General features: G+C 45.4%; 1 protein-coding gene across 1 annotated transcript in view; it reads right to left on the bottom strand.

Annotated features, from left to right (window-relative positions):
• The window catches only part of LOC111268547 (hemicentin-1), a 151,294-nt gene extending 140,441 nt beyond the window's left edge, over window positions 1–10,853 (bottom strand). Inside the window, exons 1-2 of the mRNA XM_086971737.1 lie at window positions 9,727–10,853; window positions 6,293–6,702 (exon numbers count right to left, since the gene is read on the bottom strand). Coding sequence (XP_086827863.1) covers window positions 6,293–6,410 — 118 coding nt within the window. The 5' untranslated portion in view covers window positions 6,411–6,702; window positions 9,727–10,853. The remainder of the gene's footprint in view (window positions 1–6,292; window positions 6,703–9,726) is intronic.
• Between the last annotated feature and the right edge of the window lie 2,223 nt (window positions 10,854–13,076).

The following is a 13,076-nucleotide window of genomic DNA, read 5'->3' as shown; positions in this document are numbered from 1 at the left end:
TAACACAGTATATGAAGGTCTTTATATATTTTAATAGCCGCTACACAAAACAAACTTGACAGTAACAAAAAATAGCAACTAATGAATTTAGTTAGTCTGGTCTACCGAAATCTGATAAGTGAAGATGAGGTACATAAAGTCATCTTGATGTACGAAATCATCCAACCAACATATCCCTACTCCGCAGCATTCTACCATATTCTAACCTCCAATCTTGGATGCTGCTTCATCGATAGCTGATGTGTGTACAAACACGTTTGTGGTGTTTCCGGTAGATACTACAGCCTATTGTCCTCTCTCGTGGCTCGTGCAGAAAGCTCTATGCTGTAACAAACAGCAGTGACGAGGCCTCGCGATTATCGCATACGCACCACTGATCTGGGCATATGAAGCCCACATTGCGTTTGAGTAAATGCGTGACTTGACCTAAACCTTGTAACGCAAGAAAAAGCCTATTACCAACAAAGTAGGGGAGATTATTCCGTGTGATTGTCTTTAATGTTCGACCCCCGATGTCAACTTTAATCCCAGAACTCTTTTGATTATCTTCGTACTTTATCCCTATACCGTTTTCTTGTTCCTTAGTAAGCTCAATCAATGCTGTTCTACCCTGCGAGGTATTGTATATAAATGCGGCGTACATAATGAATGATTATAGCTATCCAAGTAACTCTCTTGACCTAACTGGTCACGGTCACGTCGCAAGGCTAGGACTGAGGCGATGGTTTCCTTTTTTTGATACCCCCGAGAGTTACCTTTGCTGCTGTTTTTGCAAACACAGTTCTTAGAACCAGGAAAGGTAACAAACGCATTTGTTTTAGAGGCTAACTTATGCACGCGGAGGCAAACACACACACATATTCGTAGAAAATAATTCGCTCCACGTTAATTGAGAATTTAAAAGGAAATGTTAAGGTTCAGATGTAGTCTGGCGCTGATGAGAGAGACTACTCGTCGTTAACTACATCTTTATCTTAAATAAATTGCCGTGATCTTCATTTCTTACTATCATAAAAAACAACTATATAGTATGATGATTAGCCCGAATCGTGTATAATGTAGAAATGTGGGAAACCACATGCCTCGTAGCGTGCCAACCGATGGGGCCTGCGAATCAGACCGCGTATCCTACCTATTTACGCATTCGAGCCGGTTACCTTGTCCATTAACGCCTATCCCATAAGAAACACGATACAGTAATTACCTTCGTATATGTACCCTATTAGATAGTAGAACGATACAAGCCTACAAAAAATTACTCCATTTGTTGAGGTTCACCAGCTTCTGTACCAATGCATATCGCTCTTGAGAATTCTTCTTTGAAATGTTGCAAATTACGTTCCATGTCTTCCTCTCCCCGATAATTCCTTATGGCAGAATTTTATTGGATCTTAAAAGAATACGTGGCAGCCCGAACGGCGGCATCAGCATAAGTAGAGGTAACAACCACAACTACAAATTTCACACGGTTAACATTCATCTAATGAGCTACCCCACCTGCTTCTGTTCTGTGTTGAACTTATGCTGCTGCTTAGCTGCGTTAGAGGTGCAAATCGAGTAACCATGTGGCTTGTGAGGTAGTAAATGTATAGGGCTCGCGACCTGTCTTTCAAGACGACGTACATACCTGAACCCCCTGGCGTGCCGTGGCCTACGTGTGTGCTGTCACTCATTTATAATTAACAAACCGCTGCGTAGAATTGTTCTGATTGGCAGCAACGCTAAAGTCAATAATAGTAACAGTAGAAAAAACGCATCGATGTTATCAGCCTCTTCTACTGCTCGACTTTGCCACTTACTGACCATAGCGAATGCGCCGCTGCTCAGCGACTGTGACGCAGCAGGCTCAGACGGCCAACACGTCAGAGTGGCTACAAATGTGTGTAGCGGGAAGGACAACGAAAACGAAATTAAATCAGCATAATTTGATCACCGCGCGGCCAGCAACTGACAGAGCCTGCATCGGCCATAGTAGCGACAGGATCCATAGCGTGAACATGGCAGCAGCAGGCGGCAGGCTAGAGGATTATGAACTTCGCTAGTTTTCAATGCAAGTAGATCCTTGCAACACAGAGTGGACCTCTATAAAAACCGCGAACTTCCACATTCGTCCATCTGCGAGGCATTCGTCACAACTGTAGGCATCGTTTCCGTACGATTATTGTTACTGCTGAATACCTTATCCGATTCGATGGCAGGTAAGTCGTCGAAAGATACCACCGCGAGCACGCACAGCTCTCAGTCTTGGGAAGAAGAGAAATATATCCCTCTGTATATAGCCACATGGGCGCGCAAACGGCCAAACGGTATGCGCATAGGTTTCTGGCATGCGACCCAACCGCACGTCTGCACGGACGACAGAGGAGCTCAAACGAAGAAAACGTCTAGCAGCTACAATATAAGCAGCACCAGCACCACCACAACTAAGTGAGGTCTTCTGCTCGTCTGGAAAAGGCAAATAAAAATTCATTGACGCTCTTCGTCCTGTCTAGTGACGTCTCATCTGGGGTTCTACCGCGCCGCCGTATCCCGGCTGTTTTCCGTTTTGTGCTATTGGCTCACACTCGGCGTAAGTAGACACAGAAGCTTACTGCTGCAAGGCATTCTCCCTCTAAGGAGGCGGAAGAGTCAGATGGAACCAAATCTGTGGTCTGGCTGACTGGTTGGCCGACAGTTCGGCTCTCGGTTAGTTTGTCGGTCAACTTTTGGATGGACAGAGAGCCTGCCTGAAAAACTCTCTAAGTTAGCGGGAAAAATTTCAACTAGAATTTTTACTGCATCACCTGCGAGAAACTTATATTAGGTTTTGTATGGTTGTTTCCGGTTATTGTCCGGATATATTCCGGATTGCTGTCCATCTGTCGTCACTGTCTTAGCAAAGGGAACATATACTTGTAATATCTAGAGTATGGGATTACATTCAATGACATGATTACCACAAACCCGCAATACGATTTCGTTCAATTAGTACTCTCACAGGCAGTATTTATGTGTTCGTCAATTGGTCACACATTTTGGATGGTTCCCATATGCCACTTTGATCATACGCGATTCCATTTTCATCTCTTCTCTCGATATTGTGCGAGGACGTAATATCGCGGCAGTCGAAAGACTCCGGACGGGCGCGGAAAAGTAGAGCCTACGTAGGCAATGTCTGTTTGTGGAGGTCGCTGCTCTAGCAGCGAGGTATGCCATGGATAAAAGTGGATTTGTGAGGTAGCATGTAGACCAAAGAAAACTGCAATAAGAAGGGTCGGGGGGCGGCGACACTGTAACTTCGCTGGCCGATTTCATTGTGATACGAGAACTATCCTGTCTAGAAATTCACATCATTTTCCCTATATTCCTGGTAGCATTCTCTCACTCCGTTGATCCTTTTTTTGACCCTTATATTCTGTCTTCCTATTCAACCAAAACTCCATGAGATCGTATCCCTACGGCCCAGCCAGCACAAGATCTAGCAGCGGTTGCTACTTCTGCCCATTCCCCAAAGCAAGACGTATGTGTTGCCTCTGCTGATTTTCTAATGAAGTGTAGCGATGCAACACGAAATTGGGGCATCCCCTTGACGCAGCATATGTCGACAGCACAGCGTCGTCCCCTCTACAGCGTCAACCTTCCTGGAGGCAGATGCTGGGGTGACGGACACAGCACTCGTAGTAATAACAGAATTAGCAGCTGCAGCCATAGTTGCGGTGCAAGCTTAAAACCATGCTACTGCAACGACGATGATTAGAACCATACTGGCAGTGTTGATGGGCGTCGCTGTACATTGACTCACCTTCATCGCTTTGCAGCAGACCCAATTTTATTTCGCAACGTTCCTCTCTATTTGATGTTCTCTGCGTCTGCCTGACCTTTAGTGGATTTTTTTTCTATATGCCTCGATTTATCCGTTTGCCCTGTCCTATTTTGCCACCTTTCCTGTTCACTTTTCATGGTAGCTATCGTTTTAGACCGAGGAAATCCCTCGCCGAAATGCCGCTTTTTCCCTAGAGGCCAGGCCGCCCCACCATTCTGCTGACACGTAGTTCTATAATCGCGTCCTGTTGCGAGGGAAACGCGCAATGAAGATCGCCAGATCGCCGCCGGCGAGACCTCACCGGCCCTTCGGCTTTTTCCCTGCTGATGATGCAACTGGATTAGGGCAGGCAGTCGTGCTACAGTTCAAGCACAATACATACAACTGACGGTGATGATGATAGCTGCAAAACTGGAGCTTCCTGCGACGGAGCAACGAGGAAAATTTGGGCTAGCGTAAAGGCCCTTTTGTCGCTGCACTGGCAGGCAATGCCTTTTTGCTCGCACATTTTCGTTCGATCAACAGTGCAGAAAGTAAGCGAGCAAATTGGCTACGAGTTCAAAAAAGAGACTTTTGATAGAAATATATTGAGGCGACGGTCATCTATGAGATAATAAGCTACACCGTCTGGAGTGGTTAAGTAAACGCGTTACCATTTAGGTTGCATGAGAATCACCTCGCTATTGTGTAGCAGATAGGCAAAATGACACGTTAGGAACAGTGGTTAAAACAGTTGGCCTCTTTTAAGGGTCTGGGCGCTGAGCACAGCGCATTTGATTGGTCATAACTAGCAAGCCTTAAAATAAACATGCTCTCCCAACCTGCCACCAGGCCGAAAGAGCGTAGTCAACCGTCAGAGGAATAGAATTCATCTTAAAATCTCGTAGTTGTTTGAGAAAACATCCAATCTTATTATGATGATTATAATTTATTCGTACACATTTAGACTACGAAACTTGCATCAGCAGGATGAAACGAACGCGAGTACGGGCGTCGTGATTCAGACCGAAGACACTTTTTGAAATTACTAAGCTTACATTACTTTGCTAGTACTATATATATATATATATATATATATATATTGAAGATGGCCGTGATATTTGACCCGTTGCATTACTTTTGATATCTACAGTCCATTATTCGATTGGTTTCTATTTCGAGATGTCGAACAGGTCTCATAGGCTAGCTTGGAGGAGCGAGTGGATGGTAGGCGGTTTTCGAAGAAATGCGATTCCGATAATGTTTGCCAGCCGTAATAGGTTGACAAGTAGATGTACTTGCTTTACAAGATGGCCAGCTAACTTCGCAAATGTATAAAGTCGTACGTTTCTCAGTGTGAGGTGACCTAATCCTGAGATAGTGTTTCAAGCAACGGAACAAAATTGCTATGCCAGCCATGTCACTTTGACGATGTAAAGTTAACTACTAGCTCTTTCTTTGTATCCTTTTAGACTAAGAATACATATTCGATAAAAACGATTCATTGTGCAACTGAACTTCGGTAATAAACTTCGGTCATTATGCGCTCACTGTCGCCTCTACAGGAGAAAGTTTATAGAAGTTCATCACTCCGGCAACCTAAAGTCGATATTAATGAGACAAGATATCTTGGCCACTTCCACTTATCTGTGTTTATCCAAACCATTTTCTCAAGCCATTACTACTTATGCAGTTGCCGCAAATAACAACACATCATCAATCCAGTGTTCATTTAATTGGTACCCCCCTAACTACGCTTGCACTTTCTAAATATCAATCAGTCATGCTAGGTAAGTATGCTATCAGCCCCCATCTGAGAAACCTGAATACTAAACTAAAATCAAGCGACAGTTGATTAGAAGGACATGAAAGCAAAATTACGTTGAGATGACAGAGCATCAATTCTCCGACCGTCAAAGGTGATCTACGTTTTCATCTGCACCTCATTCGCACGTAGATCTTACAAGAGGATTGACACACAGTGCCCCTACCGTTTGGGAACAGCTGAAGCAGTGCTCCACTATCGGATCTCGTTACTTTTGATCATTCGGGTTTATTTATTTACAAATATTAACAGTGAATAATATGATCGACATAAAAAAAATTGATTGTTTTTTTACAGATGGCAAAAATTGTTCAATAATCAACAAACGGGAGTGTACAGGGATATTTAAACTCTTTGAGTGGATGTTCTTTGAGTGAGATCAGCTGCTGACAGCTTACAGCACATCTTGGTTCATTTTTTTTTCTATTTTTCTATGCCATTGCAGCAGACTCACATGCATGGTTTCGCATGTCGAACTCGAGCTGGATTGTCTCTTCATATATCTGTTATTTCAGGGAATTGAACTTGCAGATAGAACCGTTTATATTGTGTGACAATCTATACCATTTCCGATTTCCTAAGATAATTTTTTTGGAGAAATCATCGTCTAAAATGTTTGACCAGTGTCAGAAAATGCATCTGTTGTACAGTTTTTCTATGCTCGGGATGTTAGAGCGCATACATACCTCCATTCTCCAGGGTGGCAAGTTCTGCTTCATGGGATGTCGCTGACCGTGTGCAAATGGCCAATGCAACCATAAGAACAAGGCAGCACCTCAAAAAGAAGCTGTTGAAGGAGCACATCTTTGGCCTGTACAGTGGGGGTTGGCCAAACGGTCGGGCACAGTGCAGGCGACTTAGTCCTGCTAGCGAGTTTTCCTACTGGGTATCCTCTTAGTATAATAGGGCTTGCCTGCCGTCAGAGAGGTCGAAGAAACCCTACGGCCACGGCAAATCGTTACAATCCATGGGTCGAACAAGATCCTCTACTAGTAGCGTAACAGTTCCAATTGAATCACTCACAAAACACAATAGCGCACGCATTGTCACTGCACAGCTACGGTAGCTGAAGAAGTATTCACGCGTTGCACTTCGGCTATAAAAGAGACGCATACATTAATATTTTCTGTTGCTCTTGTTTTATTTTCACTCCGTCAACTCTTGCTCACACCACATACATACATATATATATATGTATATATACATATATGTTAGTAAAGAATGAGGGGTGAATGTAAGGTTTGATCTCCCTTTCACGGCCGCCACTTTTATCGGTACAACGCACTTTTTCTCTATTGGAACTCTGCAAACGACTTCTCACAAAAGGCAAATGTAGCAAGGAATGCCCTTCGGCCGGGTAACAGGGTTGCGCGCAATGGTAACCCGTGTGTGTTACCACGGAGCGGGGTTCTCAGTACCAGCAATAACGGGATGTCCTAGATAATGTATAGAATTTAGGAAAACATTCACTGGGAAGGCTCTGGGAAGATATGACCCGGGGTAGATTCTGGGTGGGAGTTCGTGCTCCGGGGGACTCCACACTTCCAGCAGCTAGCTGGCTGGTTCAGCAGGGGCAGCCATATAACAACGGCGGTTTAGAGAGAACCGCTGGAGGTTAAAACACTGTCGCCACAATAACGCCGAACGCCATTTTGTGTTTTGCTTTCAAGTCAGAAGGATCGGCGGCTTTGATGGCTAGCGAGCGCTAAGGATGCGCGCGGGCTGTTCCAGGGGAGGAAAGAACCTTTGAGTGGGGAGAGGGTTGTATCGTTGAAAGAAGGCTGAGAGAGGAGCGCCTGCAAGAGGGCGCTGCGGTCGGTTGGAGTCTTCTGTAGCGGTCGACGTTCGGCGCTTCTCTGTGCAGGCTGCGGTATGATAGGCGATTTCGGCGGCAACACCATACACGCGGCCAGTACGACGAGCTCGACGACCAAATCGAGTGGCGATAGCAGCAGTGACGGTGGTAGGGACGAACCCGCGCTGCGGCTTTGCACCGGCACTGCGATCGGGGCGAGAGGGCCGTAAAGACGGGGGAAAAGCTTTATGTCAGTTCTACAGAGTTACAGCAACTTTTCCATTTACTTCTTGGCAACCATGGGTGTTCTTTACGAAAAACAAGGAAAGAGAGCCTAGACTTCGCCCCTTGTTGGCAGTACCAGTGGCGAATGGTGTTGACGGGCCTTCTCTACTGGCAAAACTCGCACAGCATCGGCACTGGTTTCATCGAGAGAAGGAGAGAGCACAAAACACAGAATGTTGGTGGGAAAGGACACAGACGACGGGAATGGACGGGTGAACGAAGTTGGCCGTTGTTGTCGTCATCGTTGCGGAGAACTGGCCCACGGCAGAAGAGAAGAGTAGATAGAAGGAAAGAGAAGGCAAAGGTACAAGGCTAGGACCCAGAATCCGAAACAGTGAGAGCGAAGGAGGGAAAGCCAACGGATCCATCCACATGATCAAGTGATGAATGCCACCCACTCGCTGCCAAGGTGTCCACCCCCCGCCGAGCCTCTTGCCGTCTTCCGCCCATTCATTGAGCAACAGCTAGCTGCACACCCAGGCTGCTAGGACTACGACTACCATTACAACTCTACCAATCCAACCGCCAGATCCCAAGCCAAAGGCCTGATCCTTACGGAACCCTGAAAACAGGCCCTGATCATCCAGCAGCCCACAAAAACAAACAGAAGTAAGCAGATGACGGTGGACGGGGATAGACAGTGAGGGGCGGTGGAGGCATCTGCCGTAGTGATGACCCTGTCTCAGCCACTGTTGGCGGAAGGACCAAAGACTCGGGCCAAGTTGGTCCTCGCTGGACAAGCATCACGACTGGCAAACCCCTACTTTATCAAAGGCCTGGAGCCGTCGAACTCTATGTCGGCGCGTGTGCTGTCAACGCATGCTTCCGAAAACCGTCACTACATCGGTGACGAGGGTTAGTCGTAAGAGATAGGAAGGCTAGGTGAACATCAGGAGGCAATGTATGCCTGTTCAATGGTTAGCCCAGACGCTGTTTATCCTGTGCATATATAAGTGTACTACACGTATAGGCATAGGTACGAACATGGACACATACAGTAACACATAAGTACATACTAACAGGCATAAATGGAAATGAGTTCTCTGAGCTCGCGAGCAACGACGTGGACCGTTTACAAAGACTGTGTGTATATGTGTGCGTATCTGACTGTACAAATACAGAGTCCATGTGGGTGTCAAAGTGTACGGTGGGTGCGGCTCATGGGATAATAAAGACTGCCAGATTTATCAGGCAGTCTGGTTGAAGGTCTTCGAAACAAAACGTCTCTCTGGGTCTTTCTCGCTTCAGTACAAAGAAATATATACATAGATTTAACTTCTAAAGGCAAGCATGATGCACATAACCACGCGACGGGTACAGAAGCAACGTCCTCTGACACTTTAGCGCGCGACGCTGGGGTGAATCTTTTCTTCTATCAAGATGGCACAAGAGAGAAAGAAAGATTCCTTCTTAGCGGCCGTGGCAGGAACCTTTTTTCCGCTTTTTCCTGCACTGTCCCTCCCGACGTCGGTTGTCAAAGCGGCCCACCGTACGTTGGTCCATCTGCTGGTCATCCGAATGGCCAGCGTAGTGGCTGACGCTGGCAAGAACGGGTGACACTATTGTTGCCCGTGTTACTTTGCTGCTACACTGGTGCTGCTTGCGGCCCTCCCTTCCCTTTTTGCCCCCCGTCCTCTCTTCCGTTTCTTACCTAAATCCGCGGAAAGTGGGGCCTAGGAGCTCTATCTCCATCTTGGCGTTCTGCCGCGCGTACTATAGTCAGCGGTAGCGTGCCCCATTGCATCAGGCCCATCTCCCTTAACCTCCCGAACATTGTCGTTTTCCCCCTTTCTTTCATATCCCCTGCTAGACCCCCCCCCCGGTAGGCACGAAGCTCAACTATGCTCTGCAAGTGGAGGTATCATTTTCCTCCGGATGGGATCCTTGTGTAGCAGAAGCTTGTCATGGCCTCCATTGCTGCATTTACCACAACCGTCGCTCGCTTAATCGCATACACAGTACGGAAGGTAACATATATTGCTCACTCGCTCTATAAGACGAAAAACCATTGTCGTGTCGTCACAACCATCTTAGACTCACCTTGCGGATATTATGGAATAATTCCGGTTGAAATTGCACTTCCGTGCTGGGGCACAAGAAAACAGCGGCACTGCAAGGATTCTATGCGATTAACGGAGCAGATCATGCGATGTTGCCTGGTAGCACAGGGCTGTGGGACGGTATGTGGAGCTCAAATCGTCATGCTGAAGTCGCGGTGTGTGATGATCAGATCGTGGTCGCAGGCAAATGTGATCAAACCTAAGAGTTCAGCCTGGGTCTGCTTCTGGCCTCGGCCTGACTGGCAACATTGTATTAGGCCCTCAACGCGATGGGGTCCTTGCGCAGTGTGGACACTGCTAGTACTGCCAGCCGAGGTGCGGGATTACCAGCAGAGAATAGGGTTGGTGGAGGGCTCATATGCTACTACGCTGATGGAGCGATGAGCTACGAAAGACAGCCAGCAGCTGGCCCAATGGGCATCGCACAGGCAGAGGAATGTTACGGAAACGGGGACCACAGAGATCTGCAGGATTCACGCTCAAGACGGATCATATGGAGCGGCAATGAAATACAAGGACACTCTAGCTGTATCTCAGCAACGCGATCCTTATATAAAAACGCAACGTATGAGAACTGTTTCGGGTGTACTGGACTGCAGGTTCGCCAGGATAAAATCATCGATACAACGCTTGAACTCCCATAACGATATATAGTATGCATATCTATATATATATCGTCATAGGATATATATACCGTATATATATATACATACTATATCCTCCCATATAATAATATGTTAGCAGGGAAACGGTAATATAAGATATTCGTTGTAATCTATAATATTGTGTTTGAACATGTTACCAGTGTAGACATAACTTGCTATGACATTAGAAGCCGTGATACAATAAAATATGGTGTGACTACGATAAGAGGCATGATACTTGTTGATATATAAACAAAAAGTATATAAATACTTTTACTCATAGAACTCAAATCGTCTGTTAGCTGGGCTCGTATACGACTCGTTATTTGCTAAGAATGCTTTTCGAAAACAGTAAACAGTTTTTTTCACGAAATTAGATAGCGGTCATATTTTGCAATGTTTATGAAATTTGCTTTTAGCGTTATTGTGCAACACATATATATATATGACCGCCATCTTGGTTTAATAAATACAGCTCTATCTGTAAGATATACAATGTCTATTGCTTGCGTATGTCTGTATGTAAAAATCGACATGTATCGATGACGCTAGCGATTGGCGACCAGCAGACAACTGCATGAACATGACAAGTCGTAATCCTATCGACAGTCCACCTTATTCTACCAATTTTACGTATGCAATATTAACGATGTTATGATATAATATGACGACAGAATGCCCGTTATATAGACCTAGTAGTTGGATTTTCTTCATAATGGCGATGATGTCCAGGTATAACCCTGCTCCGAGCCACGTTGAGCTGACTAGCACAAGGCAAGCTATATTGTTGGTTTGCCCCTGCCTCGTGCCCCGGCGAAACTGTCTCGCATAAGTAACTCAAATAATCACACCCCCGTGCTGACAAGACATATTCACCACCATCCACGCGCTGGGGTGAGTCCGCACGCGGTGGCGACCATGAAAACAGAGCCTGTGACGCTTACAGAGTTCTACCAGGGGTAACGTGCTTATTGTGTCGTCATAGAACAGCCACTACAACTACGAGTAGCAGTTCGCCGGTGCTTGTAGTATGTTTGCTCTGTATCGTGAGATCGCTATGACTTAGTTCGCTGCCTTTCCTTTCGCTGCTTACAACTGAAATCCAGAGAGCAGCTTCATCAGTCTTCGTTGTGTTGCCGTACCATTCACTCACCAGTCGCTCAATATACCAGCAGAGCTTCTACCAGCTCCTTACGCTGCTAGCTTCGTGATAGTCGTCGTCATTACCACCACCACCACCACCACCACCACCGTCATCGTCATCATCATCATCATCATCATCATCATCGCCAGCATCATCATCACCATCACCATCTTCGTCGTCGTCATCATCGACGACGACGACGAGCAAATCCTCTTAAACGTTGTGCAAGTGGAAAAGTGCATTGGTTTGCTTTGGGCCACAAGTGTTACATAAGCGCATTAGACGCTATGAAGCAAACGGCATCCACTGGGAACAGGCTGCAATCCTCCATGCGGCCAGTGCTACACAACAGGGCTGCACAGCAGCCGAGACAGGGCATGCGCTAGATTTATTCCAACGACATACACACGCATTGAGATACATCTGAATCTCGACTCGTTCTGCGGTTTCGCCCGTTTGCTTGCCACACACTCCTACGTTTGTCAAGTGCGAGTGCTTTCTACGCGTACAAGTGGAAAAGAAGTGGGCGAAGGAAAGGATGCGTCCTCAGTAAAAGGATAGCAATGGCGGACAAGAGGGCAAACGATCGATAGACAAAGGTAGAGCGTGTGCTGATAGAAAATGACGGCCGCAATAGACCATTGGCATATATAATAGAAAACGTGAATTATTTATCGGTAACGAACGTCCTACTTCTAAGCAGGATAATCGACATAATTGCTTCGTCGCAAGTCAACTACTATTGTTGAGAAGGGGTCCTGTTAACAGACAATGTGACATGTGATAAAGAAAAAAAAAAAGCTACGAAATGTACAGGCATTGTAATGGCAATAATAATAATAACAACTACAGGTGTGTAGCTGCTAAAATAGCACATTATGTCTTTATGCGTAGAAAAAAAAACGTTAAAAAAAAATCAACGTGATAAATAATTTTTTGCTAGTAGTAAGTGTCTGCTAAATTTCATGATTAAATTGTTCGTTGACCGAGTTCTGTTGCTAGAATGCAGATATTCCAAAGGACAAATGACATGTGACTTGTCCTGTTTCAACCAGGTATCGAGCAAATGTTTTGTTCTTTTCTAGTTTAAAACAAGTAGATCTACTTTATTCTACGATATTTATATTATTACTATTATTTTGCAAAATCTGATCTTGTACATTTTGCTGTCCAGGATTTTAGACGGTGGCCTAAATAAAGCAACGATTTTCGAAAGACAACTTGGAGAACAGCTCGGCCACTGCTTATGATTCATCAGTTTCCTGTACAAACCTGTACCGTAGACATTTTTTAACGAAAAATAGCATTTAATATATATAAAAAAAACACAACTAAACTCAGCAGACCTGTTACATCGCATGTCGACACTATACAAACGAGGAAAGGACGATGGGACTGTACGAACACCAAACAAGTATGTTATCCTGCACTTTTTCAAACAACGAAGTATAGATCTAAAATACGTTTTTAGACCCATACGAATGTAAGGTTCGGTGCAATGCGGTGAAGTTAGAAGAAAACTATTAAAGGTAGCGAAGTATT

This window comes from Varroa jacobsoni, unplaced genomic scaffold (assembly GCF_002532875.2).
Source record: "Varroa jacobsoni isolate VJ856 unplaced genomic scaffold, vjacob_1.0 scaffold_137, whole genome shotgun sequence".
NCBI lineage: Eukaryota > Metazoa > Arthropoda > Arachnida > Mesostigmata > Varroidae > Varroa > Varroa jacobsoni.
This window is presented reverse-complemented; position numbering and strand designations above follow the sequence as displayed.